General features: G+C 37.4%; 1 protein-coding gene across 2 annotated transcripts; it reads left to right on the forward strand.

The window, feature by feature from the left end:
- The first annotated feature begins 4,458 nt into the window (after positions 1–4,458).
- Positions 4,459–21,924, forward strand: LOC129891253 (ADP-ribosylation factor-like protein 2). 2 transcript variants are annotated; one of them, XM_055966545.1, is made up of 6 exons: positions 4,459–4,596; positions 14,011–14,094; positions 14,188–14,298; positions 18,359–18,521; positions 21,107–21,187; positions 21,603–21,924. In XM_055966545.1, exons 2-6 carry the CDS (start codon positions 14,030–14,032, stop codon positions 21,738–21,740), a joined length of 558 nt encoding a protein of 185 aa, XP_055822520.1. In that variant the 5' UTR covers positions 4,459–4,596; positions 14,011–14,029; the 3' UTR covers positions 21,741–21,924. The 2 variants fall into 2 exon arrangements, with proteins under 2 accessions (XP_055822520.1, XP_055822521.1); XM_055966546.1 differs by lacking the exon at positions 4,459–4,596 and adding an exon at positions 5,758–6,072.
- Positions 21,925–22,005: the final 81 nt, after the last annotated feature.

The raw sequence follows: 22,005 nt of genomic DNA on the forward strand, positions 1-22,005 counted from the left end.
TAATATAAAATCATGATATAAAATTATATGAGATTAAGTTGATATTTTATTTAGACATGCAATTTAAATTTTTAACTTGTATTTTCGCTCTTACATATAAAAATTTCATAACAACAACAACAGCCCAGTGAAATCCCACATCGTGGGGTCTGGGGAGGTAAAGTGTACGCAGACCTGACTCCTACCAATGTAGGACGACTGTTTTCGAAAGACCCTCGGCTCAATAGAAACATAGAAAAAGGTCAGACAAGAATATTAAAAGTAGATAAGTAGATAACGAAAGCGATCCAAACGATAGTATAATCAAAGCACAAAAAACAGTAGATATTATTAGATAATACCATAAATAACATAAATCAGAGTACAAGAAATCATAGTGCGTTAATACGCCTACGAATAAGGGGAATAATGCTACTATGTACTAGCCTTCTATCCTAATGTGTGTCCTCCACACCCTCCTATCTAAGGTCATGTTCTCGATAAGTCGTAAATGCGTCATGTCATGTCTGATCACCTCTCCCCAATATTTCTTCGGCCTACCCCTATCTCTTCTGAAACCATCCATGGCCAACCTCTTACATCTCCGCACTGGTGCATTTGGGACTCTCCTCTTCACATGAACAAACCATCTCAGTCACGTTTCCCGCATCTTGTCTTCCATCGAGGCCACTCCTACCTTATCTCGAATAGACTCATTTCAAATCCTGTCGCTCCTGGTATGCCCACACATCCATCTAAACATTCTCATCTCGGAAACTTTCATCTTTTGAATGTGAGAGATCTTAACTGGCCAACACTCCGCCCCATATAACATAGCTAGTCTAACCACCACTTTGTAGAACTTTCCCTTAAGTTGTGGTGGCACCTTCTTGTCACATAGCACTTCGAAAGTGAGCCTCCATTTCATCCATCCTGCCCCAATACGGTGTGTGACATCATCGTCAATCTCCCCGCTGCCTTGCATGATAGAACCAAGGTACTTAAAACTACTTTTTTTTGGATGGCTTGGTCCCCGAGACTAACTTCCGTGCCAACCTCCTGAGGTGTCTCACTAAACTTGCAATCTAGGTACTCTGTCTTGGTCCTACTCAGCTTAAACCATTTAGACTCCAAGGTGCGTCTCCAATCTTCCAGCTTAGCGTTAACTCCGATACGAGTCTCATCGATGAGGACTATGTCGTCCGCAAAAAGCATACACCATGACACCTCACCTTGAATTTGTCGCGTCAATACATCCATCACCAAGGCAAATAGAAATGGACTAAGAGCTGATCCTTGATGCAACCCCATTACAACCGAGAAGTGTTTTGAGTCCCCTCCTACTGTCCTTACCCTGGTTTTGGCACCCTCGTACATGTCCTTGATCACCCTTATGTATGCTACAGGTACACCTTTAGCCTCCAAACATCTCCATAGTATCTCTCGTGGGACTTTATCGTAAGTCTTTTCTAAGTCGATGAATATCATATGCAAGTCTCTCTTCCTCTCCCTATACTGCTACATTAGTCTCCTCATAAGGTGGATGGCTTCCGTAGTTGAGCGTCCCGGCATAAATCCGAATTGGTTCTCTGAAATAGACACGCCTCTCCTCACCCTCATCTCCACCACTCTTTCCCACACTTTCATAGTATGGCTTAGAAGCTTGATACCTCTATAGTTGTCGCAGCTCTGGCTATCCCTCTTGTTTTTGTATAGAGGAATCATGATGCTCGACCTCCATTCTACGGGCATCGTTGCCATCGTAAAGATGACATTAAATAACCTAGTCAGACATTCCAAACCTACCGAGCCCGCACTCTTCCAAAATTCTCCAGGGATCTCGTCAGGTCCGGTCACTCTTCCCCAGCGCATCCTACGAACAACACCTTTAACCTCATCGACCGTAACACTCCTACAACCCCCAATATCGTGACTCCTTCCTGAATGTTCTAAATCTCCCAACACAATTTCTCTGTCCCCTTTGTCATTCAAAAGTTTATGGAAGTATGACTGCCATCTTTGTTTGATAAGGGTCTGCTCTACCAATACTTTTCCGTGCTCGTCTTTAATGCACTTCACTTGATACACATCGCGTTCCCTTCTCCCCCGGGCCCTGGCTAGCCTGAATAATTTCCTGTCCCCGCCTTTCTCTTCTAGTTCAACATAAAGGCGTTCAAAAGCTGCCATTTTTGCCATTGCAACCGCCGACTTCGCCTCCTTCCTCGCTATCTTATACCGTTCCCCATTCATCCACCTCTCCACCTCATCCTTGCTCTCCATCAACTTAGTATACGCCACCTTCTTTGCTTCCATTTTCCCTTGCACTTCTCCATTCCACCACCAGTCCCCTCGATGCCGACTACGACTACCTGTCGAGACTCCTAACACTTCCCTTTCTACAGCCCTAATACAACTAGCTGTCCTATCCCACATACCATTCGCATCCCCACTACTATCCCAGGCCCCCATATCCTTCAATTTCTCTCTCATCTCTAAGGCACTAACCGTTGTCAAACTCCCCCATCTGATCCTAGGTCGTTCTTCCCCAACCCCCCTCGTGCTCGTCATCTTGTTCCTTAAATCCATCACTAAGAGCTTATGTCAGGTTGTAAGGTTGTCGATCGGGATGACCTTACAGTCTTTGCACAAACCTTTATCATCCTTCCTAAGGAATAAAAAATTTATCTGAGTTTTAGCCACTGAACTACGGAAGGTTACCAAGTGGTCCTCCTTCTTTGGGAAACTCGAGTTGGCTATCACCAATCCGAAAGCTCTTGCGAAATCCAAAAGTGAGATTCCTCCTCCATTTCTGTCCCCGAAGCCAAAGCCCCCATGCATATCATCATACCCTCCCGAAATAGACCCGATGTGTCCATTGAAATCCCCTCCCATGAAAAGCTTCTCAGTAGGTGGTATGCCTCCCACTAACTCGTCCAAATCCTCCCAAAAATGCCTCTTATCCTCCTCGCGTAAGCCTGCTTGCGGCGCGTAAGCACTAATAACGTTCAACGTGATCCCTTCAACGATCATTTTAATCGACATCATCCTATCTTTGACTCTTCTAACCTCCACCACCTGATCCCTTAAATCATTGTCTATTGAAATGCCTACCCCATTCCTATACTTCGATTTGCCAAAAAACCAAAGCTTATACCTGTCTACCTCCTTAGCTTTAGAGCCTACCCATTTTGTCTCCTGGACACAGGCTATATTAATCTTCCTCTTCTTTAGAATCTTAACCAGTTCTATGGATTTACCCGTTAACGTCCCAATGTTCCAAGAACCTATTCTCAATCTAGACGCTCCTTTAACCCACTTACCCCTCCTTACCCTCGTCCCTGTCCATGAGCGAGAACATGATCCTAGTCTACAATCACTATCCAAAGCCACGAAAATGCGTATGAACTAATAAATTATTCGGGGTCTAAAGTCAGCAAAATGTAACTACAAGTATTGAATAAAGGATAGATATATAAAGATATAAAAGTCGGATGTACCAACTCTAGTAGAAATAAACCTGGTTGCCACCAGAAAATACTGCTCACATCGGAGTACTATTCACGTCGGCGTACGGAGTTGAGTTGCAGCGGTTGTTCGTCACCGAAAATACAGATCTGTACACCTGGGAAAAAAAAGGCTTCGCCGGAAAAACTAGAGTTTCGCCGGAATTTGATATTTAGATCTAGATCTATAGTGATCTTGAGTTTTTGGTTCAAATCCTATACCGAATACCGTATTTTCTCTTCACACAAATAATTAATCAAACACTTGGTGTGCGTTCAGAAGATGAAGATGAAGAAGCTTTGCTATGTTGATCGTGAACAGCCAGAGAAAATCTCAAAGTGTAATAACTGAATATTTTCGCCGAAGAAAGAGAAATCGCCGGAGGGGTTGCCGGCAGCAGAGAGAGATGAAGAATCCGACTAATCTAAAACTTTAAGAGTCCTCAATATACACTTTGGAATTGCGAAAACTATCAAATTTACCTAATTCTTTATATAATCTTACAAAATAAGATAAATGATTATGAGGCCGTTTGGATTGACTTATAAGCTGTTTTCAACTTTTTTGAGTATTTGGTTGGCCAACTTAAAGTTATTTTGTGCTTAAAATAAGCCCAATAAATAATTGGATTTATTTAGATGAACTTATTTTAAGCAGTTTATAAGTTGAAAACAGCTTATAAGTCAAAAAAAAGAAGTTTGCCTGCACCTATTTTTTTTTGAACTTATAAGGAGTTTTCAACTTATAAGCTGCTTAAAAATAAATCAATTCAAATAGGCTATAAATGGTTTAAAAGTTGTTAAGAGTAGTAATATTAACTATAAATTTTGTTTCTATATGAAATAAATTGTTGGTAAATATAAAATGATGATTTTTTTTACACAATATAAACATATGGATCAGTTTTTATATTTGAAAAATGTGAATTCATAATATTAAATTCTCAAATTTGAACTTTTTAGAAAATTTGAAATTTTATCTCCTTATTTCAAATCACGAGATGAAATTGCAAGTAGAAGACCTGCTTGAGGGCTTTCCAAATGGATCCTTAAGTTAAAAAAACTCCAACATCGCACTTGCATTCACAACTCGCATCCCACCGTCGTCCACCAGGTAATGCTCTCTGCTATCTCTCCTCGTCTATTTCTCTTTCTGACCTCCTTTGTTATGTATGTTCTATGACATGAAGTGAAATTCGAATTTTACTACTTATTTGGGGATTGTCTGAATACATTGTGTATTGGTGCTGAACTGTAAGTCCAACAAAAAATTGGGAGGATATTACTTGCGCTCCTATGTAAATAGAATCATCAGATAAATCTGCCTATGACGTGTTTGATAAATTGTCAACCTGGTGTTTGAGGTTTTAGCTCATTCCCCTGGGGGGGGGGTCAGTTTTTATGATTTCTCCGAGTATTTTTAGCTGATTGTTATTCATTAATTTCGAGAATTATGAAGTCTCAAGGTGAATTCTGGTAGTTTGTTTTTCCCATCTATTTGTCTCATTTTATGCTCTTCATTTTGTCGCACTTAGGTTGATAGATCAATGAGCAAAATTCCGTCATTTTTTTCTTTTCTTCCATTTATATGGGTGTTTCCATTCGCTTTTCCTTTTCTTTTTCATATATTCACTTGTCCATTTTATAGCATTAAATGCCATATTTTAGTTGCTGTCAAGGGTGTGACTCAGTGGTCAAAGAAGTGAGGGGAGCACAATGAGGGCTTGGATTCAAATACTAGTGAAAGCAAAAAACACTCCCTTCTAGCTAAGTCTCGATGGGTACACCTGAACTGGTGGGAGGTAGAGAGTATCCAGTGAAATAGTCGAGCTGCACGCAAATTGGCACATACACCACCATCATAATATTTTTTATATCACTTAGTTCAATACAATAGTTAAAGATAGTTGCTTTAGCTTTATAGAATCTGTATGATGCAAGTCTACAGATTATAGAGCTGACAGATGAGGTGCACAAGTTAGTTTGTGGGTGATGTCCAATAGTTAGTTGGTGCCTATTAGTTAGTTACAATTTTGTGACAAAAGTCGGTTGAATGTTGAACAGTAGTTAGTTGAATTCATTAGTGGATTAGATCCATATATACCATGTAAAAGATTACAATTGATTCATTGAATTATAATACATTTCTTCTTCTAAAATTCTCTCTCTTCTAATATCTCGGCTTCCAGCCCTGAATTAGTATCTCAGTTCTTCGAGTTCCAAGCTCCTAGAATTGTTCTTCTTAATTGATGCTTAATTGATTGCCATTGTGCATCAATTGGTATCAAAGCTCGTGATCCTTGGCATGACGGTAACCATAAGTCAGAGTCAAGATAAATAAGTGGAAGAAATGGATGATCGACTAGCCCAGATCCAAGATCACTTGACGAAACTGATGGCAGGGATGAATAGCATGAACGAAAGGAATTCACAAACAGATAAGGAATTGTGTGAGATCAAGGAAACCATTAGCCGATTGGGAATTAAGGGAAAAGAAAGGATCTGGGAAGAGTGGAATCTTCAACTGATAGGGCATGTTCATTTGAATTCCAGCATGAAATTAGACACAAGGAAAATCACAGCAATTCTGGTAATCTCTTTACTCAATTTTCTATGTTAGCATTTCCTAGATTTTCTGGTCATTTTTTTTTTGGAATAAGTAACATTTGTATTATCAAGTAGCAGTTAGGTAGTGCTAAAACCTTTACAACAGATCAAAGTATAGCAATATGACAAAGAGCTCCTAATCCTAGCATGACCCTAATACTTCTAGGATATTTTCTGCATCTATAGGAGAGTTCTTTGTACACCAAAAACACAAAACAAAATACAATCTGTTTTAATATTCTGTACTGTTCTACTCCTACCTTCAAAAACCTAGCATTTCTTTCCTTCCAAATGGTCCACCATATATAGGCTGGGATGGTTCTCCAGTAGCTCCTGTTTTTAGCTCCCTTCCCAGCTTCTTCCCAACTAGACAGAGTGTCAACAATCTTGCTAGGTATTGTCCATTGTATACCTCTGAGATTGATGAAAATCTTCCATAGCTGGTCAGTAATTCTGCAATGCAAAAAAAATTGTCCCATTGTCTTAGTTGCCTCACCACATAAACAACAGTGTGTAACTAAGATAATGTTCCTCTTTCTTAGATTTTCATGTGTCAAGACAGCTTCTTTTGCTAACAACCATGAGAAACTTGGTTGTATAAGGACAAATTTAAGAACTTGGTTGCATAAGGTGGACCAATTCTTTGCTATGGATGAGGTTCCATTCGATCAGAGGGTAAGGGTAGCTTCAATTCACCTAGAAGGGGAGGCAATTGCTTGGCATAGGTCATATATGAGGTCTAGAAATTGTGTAGTGAATCCTTTATGGACAATTATGTCTTGGCTTTGAATGAAAGGATCGGGGAAGAGTTTGAGGATTCTATTGAAGCCTTGAAGAATCTGACTCAAAATGGTAGTGTGAAGGAATACCAAGCTGATTTTGATAGATTATTGATAGGAGTGAATCTGTCAAATGAGAATACCATTAGCTGTTTCTTGGGTGGGTTAAAGCCAGAACTGAACAAATCTATCAATATGCAGTCACCAAGAACATTGCTGCATGCTTATAAACTTGCTAGGTTACAGGAGGATGTTTTTGATGCACAAGCTAAGACATGGGGTTTGAAACATATGGTCAATCTAGTACAAGGTCCAATTCTGCCTACTCCTACTCATGTTAAAACACATTTCTCTCAAAAGCCATTCATACCAAATTCCACGTACAAGAAACCAATTGATCACAGATTGCTAAACCTAATGGTAATGGGTTGGGAATGAGGTTGACTGCTACTGAGATGGATGAGAAAAGGGCTAAGGGCCTTTGTTTTTTCTGTGATGATAAGTATGTGGTTGGTCACAAGTGCAGGACCAATAAACAAATTTTTATGGTGAAGATAGAAGATGAAGAACTGGTTCAAGAAGAGGTAATGCATGACCAAATACAGGAAGATATTGATGAATTCATGACCATATTCTTACAAGCTTTTACAAGACTGACAAGATATCAGACCATTAGAGTGACTGGGTATCATGAAAAGAGACCCTTGCAGGTCCTAACTGATACTGGGAGCACACATAACTTCATTGATCAAGAAGTAGCCAAGAGGTTAGGATGTCAGACCAGTACTATTATGGCCCAATTAATTAGTGTTGCTGATGGAAGGAAGGTGCAAACAACTTCAGTGTGCAAAAATCTAACATGGCTTTTGCAGGGTACTACATTTGCCTCTGATTTCTTGTTTCTACCATTGGGTAATGTGGACATTGTCCTGGGGGTATAATGGCTGAATACCTTGGGTAGAATCTTGTTTGACTTCCAGAATAGAACCATTGAATTTAGGTATCGAGGCAAGAAACATGCCTTGAGAGGAGCTAGCAGTCAACCGAAGTCAACAGGGGCCAAGTCACCAAATAAGATTGAGGTTGATGATACTCAATTCTTCATGATGTCATTATTATCTGGTACAGAGGATGGACTACAGAGCTATCACATTCAGGCTAATCAGGGTAACTCCATTAATCCAGCATTATCCTTGTTAATTGACCAATATGCCAGCATATTTGAGATACCTACTACACTACCACCTCATAGAGGGTCTTTTGATCATAGAATACCACTGGTTGAGTCTGCCAACCCAGTGAACAAAAGACCTTAAAGGTACCGTGGGGTCAAAATGGATATCATAGTGAAACTTGTTCAGGAAATGCTAGATCAGGGGGTCATACAGCACAGTACTAGTCCTTATGCCTCACCAGTTGTATTGGTTGGCCAAAAGGATGGAAGCTGGAGGCTTTGTGTGGATTATAGGGAGCTGAACTACTTGACCATCAAAGACAAGTTTCCTATACCCATTATAGAGGACCTCTTAGATGAGTTAGGATGTGCCATGGTATTCTCAAAGATTGACCTTAGAGCAGGATATCACCAACTGAGAATGTATGAAAATTACACTCACAAAACTGCCTTTAAGACTCATGAAGGACACTATGAGTTTTTGGTAATGCTTTTTGGCTCAACTAATGCTCCATCATCCTTCCAAAGTCTCATAAATTCAGTTTTCAAGCCATTACTGAGGAAAACAATGTTAGTTGTTTTTTTTGATGACATAGTTATTTACAGTAAAAGTATGGTTGATCATATTGAGCATGTGAGGGCAGTCTTTGACCTGATGCAGAGATTCAATTGTATGCAAAAATGTCCAAATGTGCCTTAGGAGTGCCTAAAGTGGAATATCTAGGCCACTTCATTTGTGTTGAGGGGGTGTCTACAGATCCCAAGAAGATTGTAGCAGTAGCACAATGGCCTATTCCCAACAACATCAAGCAACTGAGGGGTTTCTTGGGACTTGCTGGATAATACAGAAGGTTCATACAAGCATTTGGGTCCATTTGTAAGCCATCACATGAGTTACTCAAGAAGGATGGATATCATTTGAATGAGGATGCCAGTGCAACATTTGAGGAACTGGAGCAAGCCTTGATTTCAACTCCAGTATCAGCTATGCCTGATTACTCTAAACCTTTTGTGGTGGAAACTGATGCAAGTGGGAAGGGAATTGGTGTTGTGCTGATGCATCAAGGGCACCCTATAGCTTATATTAGCAAGCCACTGGCTCCTAGACACCAAGCTATGTCTGTCTATGATAGGGAATTAATGGCTTTTATTTTTGTTGTCACCACATGATCCCACTATTTGATAGGAAGGTCCTTCATTATAAATACTGATCAGAAAGCCTTGAAGCACTTGTTGGAAAAAAAACATCCACACTGACTTCCAGGTGGCTGGTATTTCTAAACTCATGGATTTTGACTTCTCCATTGAGTATAAGAAGGTTGTAGACAACAAAGTTGCCGATGCCTTATCAAGGACGCCCGATTCTGAGTTGTTAGCTATTTCTTTACTGACTCCGAATGATTCTCTATATGAGCAGATCAAAAACACTTGGTCGACTGATGCATCTCTGCAAAACCTGATTACTAGATTACAGGTGCAACCTTTTAAGTCTTTTACTTGGTGTAATGTTCAGCTTAGGATGAGGGGTAGATTGGTGGTTGGAGCCAATTCCCATCTGAAAAAACTATTATTGCAATGTGGCATTCTACTACACAGAGTGGACATTCTGGCATGGATGCTACCATCAAGAGGTTATAGTCTCTATTTTATTGGAAGTCTCTAACTCAGGATGTGAGGGACTTCATCAACAAATGTGATGTTTGCTAGAGGCACAAGTATGATGTTTCAACCTATCCAGGCTTACTTCAGCCTTTGCCTATTCTAGATGGAGTGTGGAATGATGTGTGTTTAGACTTCATTGAGGGCTTACCTAAGTCCAATGGCAAGAATGGTTATCTTGGTGGTGGTTGATAGGTTGAGTAAATATGGCCATTTCATGAGCCTACAACATCCATATATTGCCCAATCAGTAGCACTGTGCTTTTGGGACCATGTTTTTAAACTTCATGGCGTTCCAACTACATTGACAAGTGATCGAGATCCTGCATTCCTTAGCAATTTTTGGCAAGAATTGTTTACAATACAAGGGGTTCAGTTGCAGAGGAGTACTGCTTATCACCCTCAGACAGATGGACAAATAGAGCTTTTGAATAGGACATTGGAGACTTATTATGTTTTTGTTCTGATAGCCTTAAGGAGTGGTTAAGTTATTTACCACTTGCTGAGTGGTGGTATAATACTACTTACCACAGTGCTATCAAATGCTCTTCTTATGAAGTGTTATATGGTCAGAAACCCCCATCACCTTCCTTACTTAGCCGGTGAGTCTGCCTCTGATATGGTAGACTGATCATTGGCTGCTAGAGAAGCAATCATTGATCTTTTGAAGTTTCACATTCAGAGAGCCCAACAAAGAATGGAAGACTTGGCTGATAGCAGTGTTATCGAAGATGCACTTAAATCACGCTTAAGCCCTGAAGCGAGGCTCAAATTGCGTTGAGCGCTTCGCCTCGCTTAATGTGCACTTTAGTGTCGTCATCAAGGTTCTAAGGCATACTTTTCCTTACTAATGAACCTTTTCTGAAGAGACGACACTAAACAATTGATATTTTACTTTATCGTAATTATTTTTCAATTTCTTTGTTTATATATTTGTTATTCATGCTTATAAATTGTTAGTCTTGGACTAAAACTTATAAATTTATAATTTTTCTCCCTTTGGGCCTTTTTTATTAAAGCCTATGCTTTATTTGCGTTTTGCGCTTAAAGCTCCAACGGACCTTAGAGTTTTTTCGCGCTTTTTGCTTTGATAACACTGGCTGATAGACATAGATCTGACAAATGCTTTGAGGTAGGAGATTGGGTGTACCTTAAATTGGAACCTTATCGGCAAGTTTCAGTTGCTATTAGACCCTTTAAGAAGTTGGCTGCTATGTATTTTGGCCCCTATCCTATTGCTGCTAAGGTTGGAGCTGTTGCCTAATTACTTTCGCCAGCTGATGTCTTAATTCATCATACATTTCACGTCTCTCAGTTGAAGAAATGTCATGACGTTCCATCTTCCATTAATCATCCACCTATGTTTCACTTGTCCTGTCCATATTGCCCTATGCCTGAAGTTGTGTTAGAAAGGAGGTTTGTGAAACGAGGCAACAATGCTGTGGTTCAAGTGCTTGTGAACTGGACAGCTATTGATGCTTCCCAAGCCAGTTGGGAGTACTTGTCTGACATCCAACATAGATTTCCTTCCTTTCAGCCTTGAGAGCGAGTCTGTACTTCAATAGGGGGTATTGATTCAAGTCTACAGATCATAGAGCTGGCAGCTGAGGTGTACAAGTTAGTTAGTGGGTGATGTCCAATAGTTAGTTGATGTCTATTAGTTAGTTACAGTTCTGTTACAAAAGTCAGCTGAATGTTGAAGAGTAGTTTGTTGAATTCATTAGTGGATACCATTTAAAAGATTACAATTGATTCATTGAATGATAATACATTTCTCCTTTTTCTAAATTTCTCTCTTCTAATATCTCGGCTTCCAACCCTTAATTAGTATCTCAGTTCTTCGAGTTCCAAGCTCCTAGAATTGTTTTTCTTAATTGATGCTTAATTGACTGCATTGTGCATCACTATACTTCTGGCGTAATAGCAATATGTTAGTTAATCTAGACCAGTACATGGATTTTCTAGAGTTGTTAGATAGAAAAGAGTAGCAGATTGTCTGGTCGGGTCTTGTTTTGATTCTTATTTCCTTCTGTACCTTGGTATTGTTTCAATAATACTTTACCTTAACAAAAAAAATTGCTTTAGGTCCCCCCCCCCACACACACATATTTATCTGGCTTTTCCATCAGCCTATTATGGTCATTAATTTGGACTTCTTCTTTCTTTCTTTTTCTTTGGTCAATTTTCTGGGTTTCTTGTGTTGTCCTTTCTTGTCTGTAGATGGATATACCTAAATGGCAGCAGTTTCCACCATTTATTTTTCTTTTTCATTTTGTGGGGCCTCTGTGATCATCAATATTCTCTTTAGATTTATTCTGTTGAATTTTTGGGCTATGGATTTCCTTTTTGTGGTGGATTTTTTCTTTTGAATTGGTCAGATCTATGTATACTGGTTATGTTTGGTTATTTAAAGCTTTCGAACTTAAATATTCTATGAAGTGCAATTTCTTTTGGTTTTATTGGGTTTTATTATGGAAATACTTACACGCGTCCCTTTCTACATCTCATTGATTCAACAAAACTAGGGGTTGCTTTTGGTTTTGTTCTCAAAAAAAGATTGTCAGGACTAGAAGATCTTTCACCTTTTGTTCGGCCACCAAGTACAATTGTTTGCAACTTCCTTTTACATGGGGAGGAAAGGAAAGATGTTTGTTACATTTTTCACCAAAGGTATCAATAACAATACGATGGAGCCAAGACCAAGGTGAGAATAGTGGCAGGTGACTTAGAACACTTCCTGATGAGATTGTACAAGGGATTGACTCTTAAGCCGCTCCTATTTGTCTTGGTGATGGATGAACCGACACTACATATTCAAGGTGAAGTGCCTTGGTGTATGTTATTCGCCGATGACATTGTACTGATTGATGAGACTCGGGATGGATTAATACTAGGTTGGAGGTTTGGAGACAAATCGTAGATTCTAACGGGTTTAGGTTGAGCAAGACCAAGATTAATTATCTGGAGTGCAAGTTCACTGATGCAACACAAGTTATTGGCAAAAAAGTGAGGCTTGATACTTAGGTCATCCCCAAGAGAGTATGTTTCAAGTATTTTGTGTCTTTAATTCAAAGGTAATGGGGAGATAGATGATAATGTCGCATATTGAATTGGGGCGGGATGGTGAGATGGAGGCTCATCATGGAGTCTTGTGTGATAAAAAGCTACCACCTAAACTTATAGTTAAGTTCTACAAAGTGGTGGTTAGACTGACTATATTGTATGGGGCGGAGTGCCGTCCAGATAAGAACTCACATGTTTAAAAGATGAAAGTTGTGAAAATAAAGATGCTGAGATAGATGTGTGAGCATACTAGGATAATTAAAATTAGAAATGAAGATATTCGTAACAAAATGGGAGTGACCCCTGTGGTGGACAAGATGAGGGAAGCGATGTTGAGATGGTTTAAGCATTTGAAGAAGAGAAGCATAGATGCCCGATGAGGAGGTGTGAGAGGTTGACAATGATCGGTGTTCGGAGAGGTAGATGTAGACCGAAAAAGTATTGAGAGAAGGTGATTAGACAGGACATGGTGCATCTTGAGCTTACCGAGGACATGACCTTAGGCATGAGGGTTTGGAAGTCACGAATTAGTGTAGAAGGTTAGTTGGTAGTTGAGCGTTCTCTCGCTTTCCTGTGGGGTAGGATAGGTGGTTGTATTAATACCTACTCACTTACCAGTAGTATTAAAACTATTCATATAGTTTCTTCTTTGTCGATTGTTGTTACCATCTGTGTTTCCTGTGCTCGCACTAGTTCATTGTTGTTACTGCTCTTTTGTATGCAATGTATTGCTTTCCATAATGCTCTATTTCGTTGTTGTTACTGCTTTCATTTCTGTATTCTCTTTTTCAAACTGGTTTTAGATGCTTTACTTGAGCCGAGAGTTTATCAGAAACAACCTCTCTATCTCTATGAGTTATGGGTAAGATTTGGGTACTCTATCCTCTCCGAACCCCGTTTGTGGGATTACACGGAGTATGTTGTTGTTGGTACCAATAACAATAATTGCAATGGCTAATTGGATGATCACCTTGTTGATCCTTTGGGTCACTGGTTTTAAATATTGCACATTTGGATTGATTCTGAGTAGGAAAACAAATCTACGACGTTTAATATTTATGAAAGACAGAAAAAGAAAAGAAAAGAGGATAGAATTTACTGTCGCATAGTTATTTGTTCCTGTTAAATATTTTATCATTAGCCAAAACATACAGTTGGACATCACTCTGTGACAGACAGATTACTTGGTATTAGTTTTTGCATGCTGTATGCAACTTCTATTAAATGAATGTCGAACTTTGCCCAGGAAACTAGGAGCGATCACGATGGGACTTCTCAGCATTATCCGTAAGATCAAGCGAAAAGAAAAGGAAATGCGCATCCTTATGGTGTAAGTCTACAAGCTAACACTAACATGTGGCATGGGGGAATTTTGTGTACAGTGTATTTATTTAATATTTGTTCGATTCTGTTTATTATATAGGGGTCTTGACAACTCTGGTAAGACAACAATAGTCTTAAAAATAAATGGTGAAGATACAAGTGTTATCAGTCCAACTCTTGGCTTCAACATCAAAACCATCACGTATCAGAAGTATGGATTCTCGGTTTCCTTTCTGTTTTGTTTCTCAGATTTCCATTCAGTTATCCTGCTTCAATAGTGTATTTATTCTTATTTATTGTTGTTACTCAGTTAATTGTAACCTACATGTCCAAGATGTACTTTGTCAGGCAATGTTTATGCGGTTAGTTGAATAATTTAGATTGTTTCATTCCATAAAATTAGAATTGGTTCATTTAAGCACAGTCTTGAGTTCTTACCTTTTGAATTACTTTCGAGGGCCTTGGTTTATGCTATCAATTAATCAACTATATTTAATACCAAAATAGTTGGGATCAGCTAAATGAATCCTCTGTGTAATCATTGATAGCCTATTTTTATACTGCATCAACCTATCACACCCTCCTTTTTTATTCAAGCTTGGGCTTGACTATGTTTTGCATAGAATGTAGAGTTCTAGGTTTTATGCTGCCAGACATAAAATTTTTGGGGCTCCATTAGTGAAGTCCAGAGTCCATGCAAATAGGTTGGATGAACTTTGGTGAACATGTTGAATATTTGCTTCTGTTATTGCTGATTTACTAGAATAATAAGTAGTTTAGTTATAGGAGAACTCTTTGTTTAAATTTATATTTAGTTAGATAAGTCTAATTGAGATATCTTAGGTCTTTGAATTTTATGTTGTAGATTTTTGCACATTTTCTGTTTTTAAGTTGGCTATTTAAAACCCTCCATGCATAACAAAAATGTTACTGTATTAGGGTAGAAAATTAGTAGGTAGTGTAGTGTTGTCATGCTTAAGTTGGTTGGTGTTTGCCATTGTACTGGAAGTTTATTTTTTAGTTCCTATTTTTGATATTTATCATGGTTTATTAGTGTTTTCAATATTCTATCCTAGTATGTTGTTTATTGTGTGTTGATTATTGCGCTATTTTGTTGTTGTTTTGCTCCCTTCTTGTAGACATTTTGCACTGTTTCCTTGTTCCTTGCTATATTTTCTTCATCGTTTCCTTCTTTGTACCTGGATTTGCAGCACTTCAGTCAAGGGTCTTTCAAAAACAGACTTTGTACTTCCACGAGAATTTTTGACCAAACTAAGCTATTATTTAAACTAATTCACCAAAATAATACTTTTTTTTAATTTTACAAAACTAGTATAAATGTAGTTCTCAATAACGTTTTAGGCTATATTTTATTCAAAAAAATCTAGCTGTGTAAAATATTATTACTGACTGCGTTAATTTAAGAAAGTTACTGTGAGTACCTTTTTTAGCATAATACGTTACTGTGAGTAACGTTTTATAATACGTTACTCGGAGACACATTTTACACCTAAAACGCTACTCACAATAACGTTTCTTAAGAATCCAATCACGGGTCATCTAATCCTGCAGATATAAAATTGAATTCTGCAAATGTAGAATTGAATCCTGCAAATTTGACCATAAAAATGTGACTGTCAGTTACGAGACTCTGTTAAAGTCATTCCTTCATTTTCCAAACATATGATTATAAAATAAATCTTGTTGGAAGGAATGTTTTGCATATTCCAACATTATTCAGCAAAGTTTTTACTTATGTGGCCCATTGTTGAAATAATATTTTCAAAACTTCATCGGGTATGCATTAAATAAGTCAAGTTAATATATCGTATGATGTTAGGTTTTTACTATAGCTCTAAAATTATTTTTTTGATTTATTAATTATAAAAAAATGTCTTATTTTTACATGTCAGTAATTATTTCACCACCCTAATACAAAGTAACCATCACATTATATTCAAAGTTTGTCATCTTTGTCCTACACATAAAAATAAGACATTTTTTTTATAATTAATAAATCAGAAAAATAATTTTAAAGCTATAGTAAAAACTTAACATCATATGATATATTAACTTGATTATTTAATGCATACCTAATGAAGTTTTGTGAATATTATTTCAATAATGGGCCACACAAGTAAAAACTTTGCTGAATAATGTTGGAATATGCAAAACATTCCTTCCAACAAGATTTATTTTATAATAATATGTTTGGAAAATGGAGGAATATGACTTGAACAGAGTGTCGTAACCGACAGTCATGTTTTTAAGTTAAAACATTATAGTCAAATTTACATGATTCAATTCTATATTTGCAGAATTTGATGGCTCGTGATTGGATTCTTAAGAAATGTTACTGTGAGTAACGTTTTAGTTGTAAAATGTGTCTCAAAGTAACGTTTTGTAAAACGTTACTCACAGAAACATATTATCCTAAAAACGTTACTTACAGTAACGTTTGTTAAATTAAAGCCGTCAACAATAATATTTTACACAGTTGAATGTAGCCTAAAACGTTACTGAGAAATATGTTCATATTAGTTTTGTAGAATGTTAAAAAAATGTATTATTGTGGTAAATTAGTTTAAATAATGGCTTAGTTTGGTCAAATATTCACCTCCACGAGGTAGTGGTAAGTTGTGGGATTCACCTCCATTAAGTCTACATACAATCTACCCTCTCCGGACCTCACTTGTGGGATTTCAGTATGTTGTTGCATACTTAACAGAAATTCAGAGACAATTTTTTAAACCCTGACAGTGGTATCAGAGCCTCACTGTCTTACAAGATCTGTGAGTTTATTCTAAAGAACCATTTTTAACCAATATCAATTTTAAACCTATGTTTCAAACATGGCAAGCAACAATCTCTCTTTGAATGCCCACAAATTTTCACTAATGAAAACTATCAGATTTAGTCAGTGAAAATGAAATCATATCTTGAAGCCTATCATCCGTGGGAAGTTGTAATGGAAGATGGACCCGTACAACCTGTACTAGCAAATTCTACCTTCGCCCAAATTAAAGCTCATTTAGAAGAGAACCAAAAAATAGCACACCAACCAACATGGATTGTGGTGTAGTGGTGAGACTGCTTCACCCTTAACCAAAGGTCTCGGATCCGAGCTCTGGGAATGGAAAAAATCCTGTTGGAAGCGCCACCTCTAAATGGGCCCTGCAGTACGCGATCCGAATTTAGTCGGGGCTCTACGGGCTCCGGACATCAGGTGGGAAACCCAAAAAAAAATACAACACCAAAACTGTAGTTCAAAATTCAATTGTAGATTTGATTTTTTGTAAAATAATTGCATTTGAGACAACAAAAGAAGCAAAAGAGCACTAAGGAAGTGATTGAGTTAGGCAAATGCATATTTTGATTGTTAATAGAATTAAGTTACTTGGCAAGAATCATCAAAGATGAGAGTAGTTGAAAAAGTTCTTGTGACAATTCCAGAGAGATTTAAGTCTAAAATCTCCTCTCTAGAAGATTCTAAAGATCTTTCTATTGTTTCTGTTGAAGAATTAATGTGTTCTTCAAGCATAAGAGCAAAAAAGAGCCTTCAGACAAGACAATGTTACTAGACAATGTTACTGAGTGTGCTTTCATGCACAAAACAAAAAAGAAAAAGGCTAATTATCATTTTTGCAAATACTTCAAAAAGAAAACACACCTAGAAAAAAATTGTTGGTTGAGATATGATGCAATATGTGGAAATTGCAAACAAACAGACCATATTACGAAAGTGTGCAAGTTCAAAGACCCTCAAAACAATCCTCGAGCGCAAACAACAAAAGCATAAATTGAGGAGGATCAACTTTTTAGATTGCAGTAACTGAAGCAAAGGCAGAGTGTTGAATATTGCTTTTGTTAGTGCTGATTTACTAGAATAATTAGTAGTTTAGTTGTAGAAGTCTTTGTTTTAGGAAAATTTAGTTGGATAAGTCTAATTTAGATATTTTAGGTTTTTGAATTTTATTATGCAGAATTTTGCTCATTTTCTGTTTTTTAAGTTGATTATTTAAAATCCTCTATACTTAATAAAAATTCAGAGACAATTTCAATCAGTTTTAATCTTTTCGCCACTGTACCCTTTTAAAAACCCAACATCACTAAACAGAGTTAAGTCAATGTGTATGTGTTTGAAATTACCATCTGGTGTGTTTAAATCATTTTAGTAGTTTAAATTCCTTCTAGATGATCCTTGTTGGAAATGAGATTCTTTTTCTGAAATTTCAAAATAGTTGATTTCAAGTTAACCTGACATTCTTCAGGTATACCCTCAATATATGGGATGTCGGGGGGCAGAAAACAATACGATCTTATTGGAGAAACTACTTTGAGCAAACTGATGGCTTGGTGTGGGTTGTGGATAGTTCTGATCTGAGAAGGCTAGATGACTGCAGATACGAGCTACATAATCTTCTGAAGGAGGAGGTATATTTCATATTGGTTCTCTTTTCTGTTGTTGAACCTCATCTACTCCCTTAAGCAAAAACTCCAAAAACATATGGATTTTCAGGGTGGTCTACTAATCCAATTTTCCCTTTTTCTCTTCTATGAACCATTGTTGTACGAGTGCATCTAGAGGTGGGAGTCCTTCGTAAGTTGTGCCAAGTAAAGGGTACAACTTGTTTGAACTTTTCTTGCTTCTATGTAGTTACATTTTTCATTTTCTTAAGACCTACAGATTTACTATATTGGTTCTTACGATGTATATAGGCAGCACAACCATTGGATTTGCACTTCTCCATTGGTTTTTTAACCTAGTGAGATATTTTGATTTCCGATTGTCTTACATCATGAGCTATGCATTAAATGTAGCATCTTGTTTTAGAGGGACAAATGTTCTAGCTTCTTTATGTATTAGCGATGGAGTTTTTTTTTTTTTTTTTTTTTTTTTTTTTTTGGATAAGGGCGAGGGCAATGTGATACAGTCAGACGTGTGTCCCTAACCTTATACAAAATACAACTCCATCCCCTAATACATGAAGAAGCAAGAGCATGTGTCCCCTAAAACAAGATATTGAATTTAATACATAGCTCACAAGTCTCTTTGGGACATCTGATAAAATTGGAACGATAATAGAGAATATTAGAATACATAGCTCATAATGTAATATATAGGGGATGGAGTTGTTGAAACTACTTGTTCCTATGGTCCTAGAAGGCCTCTTCCAAATGCATCACTGATTCTAACAATTGACAATTGAGAAGTGGGTAAACTATACCATGCATGCTTTTGTTTGGTGTTGCCTGCTCCGTAGTGTGTCAAGAAACTAGGGAATGAGTTTTCTGTTATGGTACAGAATGCATGCATACCTTTTATACTGTATACCTATGCTTCTCTCTCCATTTCAATTCATGTGGCATATTTTGACTTGGCACGAAGTTTATGAAAGAAAGGAAGACTTCTGAAACTTATGGTTTTAATCATGTCCAGTGGCGGAACCAGAATTTTTAATAAGGGGGTTCAAAAACTGAAAAAGTAGACACACGAACTAGCCGAAGGGGGTTCGACATCTACTATTTATACATAAAAAAATATTTTAACCATGTATAAATAGTATAATTTTTCGCCGAAAGGGGTTCGAATGAACCCCTGGACACCACGTGGGTCCGCCACTGATCATGTCATGACATTTGTGTGTTTATAAGACTTTTGAAACATGTGGTCTTAACTTGCCATAACATGTGTGGCCATAAAATCTTGTCATTAAGGATTGGAAAGTTTAAGTTAAATTGTTTCCAAATTTAGAATGTTGTCTTTCTTTTTGTAACAGACTAATAAGGAAATATTTCTACGTAAACCGGAACGGAGGGAGTATTTCATAGTGGTCTAAATGCAAAATAATGAGTCAGAAGCAGGGGGCGAGTTTTCAGTAAATTCACATGTCAAAGTGCATCCAATCTCAGACTTCACCGTGGAAATGCTACCATCTTCTGCTTATTAAGACACTTGTTTGAATATTTTGTTATTTTTGAGTTAATTAGCATTTGCACTCATTTACATGTCATTTTCTAGCAACATCCCTTATGCTTCTTAGCTGTATATTCCTCCACAGAGGAGGTTAGAAGTAACGTATACTACATCTTTGTTTGATGCAAGTTGCACCCCTCCTCGATTATAGCTTCCTTCTGCCTTCAGCGAAAATTATCATACTAATACTAATATCAGTTGAGATTTTTTCTGGAAACTAATTTGTGTGGCTGTGAAAATAATAAATTGTGTACAGAACCTATTTCAGTTATTTTCTAACAGAACTGCCTATGCACATTTACTAGCTCTATTCATTTAGTTACATGTTTCATAATGGTGGCGCCATTTGCATTTTACAATTAGTTACCCTTAATATGTTTTGCCTAACTGTCCACCCTTAGACTGTCATGTTAATAAGTGCAGGGTGATAAACCTTGCTTTTGGTTTTTGTTGGGTCTGTTGAAATGTGTGCATTATGCACTTCAAAAAGTCTCTCTTCCTTTTGATGCGTCTGTAATAGCCTTTTGGGACGTGCAAACCCCTTTTCAGTAGATGATAAAAAAATGAAAGATCTTTCTGTCATTAAAATTTAGTGAAGGTGCCTAGCTTCTTTGAATGTCCTGCTGATTGACTACATCATCTAGGGACAGGTCTCATCCCCAAAGAGAGGTCTTTCTTTATGGTTATAAAATCCGTTTGATTGAAAAGCAAGTTGATGATGCCATAAGTCAAACAGGCAGGTGAGGCGAGAAAAGGCAACATATCCTATACATTATTAAGGTCTTATTCCATTATTAGTAGCCAAATTTTTGGTTGGCTGATTCATGAAAGAACTTCCACATGTGCATCGGGGGACCTTTGATTAATAACATCTCTTTTTGATTGACCTCCTCCTTTCTTTAGTTCACAGGCACAAAGGTCAAACTTGATTGTAATGGAAGTTATTGAATGAATTTAATGATCTGCAATTCATCCATTGTAAATAATTTTTACTTAGTGTTATTCTGTTGTGTGTCCTTCACTACTCTTTTCTCCTTGGCAGAGGCTATCAGGAGCATCTTTATTGATTTTTGCAAATAAGCAGGACATACAAGGTGCTCTTTCTCCAGATGAAATAGCCAAAGTAAGGATGCTTCTTGGTATATCTTAAAACTGTGTTGAATGAACATAAAGTGAAGTTCTTACAGTTGGAACTAGTAAGGATGCAATCTATGATGCTCTTCACAATTACATTGAAGGTCAAGCACAAACTGTTCTAATCATCTTGTAGCCAAGTAGGTTTGCACTGGTAATATGATTCGTACACGTTAAGAAATCTGAAGATCCAATTACAACGAAAATACTGAGAGATCAGGAGAGAAGCTTCTTTCTAGTGATGGTTAAGAAAGTATTACGTAATAGTTTCCAAATTACTTAAGTTGACTAGTAACCTTTTTCCACATAGATCTGCTTCTTTCTTTCTTCCTTTTATGTATGGCCAATTATTCATAAAGTTGACATTCACAGAGAGGGCACATAATTTTTTTCTTCTGATTCAGGTGCTTAATCTGGAGGCTATGGACAATAGTAGGCACTGGAGAATCGTGGGATGTAGTGCATACACCGGAGACGGGCTACTTGAGGGATTTGATTGGCTGGTACAAGACGTTGCATCACGAATCTATATGCTTGATTAAGTGAAGTTCACATTAAGATTTTGATTCCTGCAAGATGACCTTTTAAAAAACTTTTTGATATACCATTTGGAATACATTTGTGCATGTAAAGATATAAAAATCATGTTAGGAGCATTTTACTAGTTACTGCTCATTTGTGCACTGCTCAAATTACCATTTGTGAGGAAAATTATTTTAAGACCTTTTCCAATGTGCCCCAGTCTGTTGTAATTGTAGGAGGTTACACAAACTAGTAACTGTATCTCATACAATTCAAAGAAATGAT

Source organism: Solanum dulcamara, chromosome 6 (genome assembly GCF_947179165.1).
Source record: "Solanum dulcamara chromosome 6, daSolDulc1.2, whole genome shotgun sequence".
Classification (NCBI taxonomy): domain Eukaryota; kingdom Viridiplantae; phylum Streptophyta; class Magnoliopsida; order Solanales; family Solanaceae; genus Solanum; species Solanum dulcamara.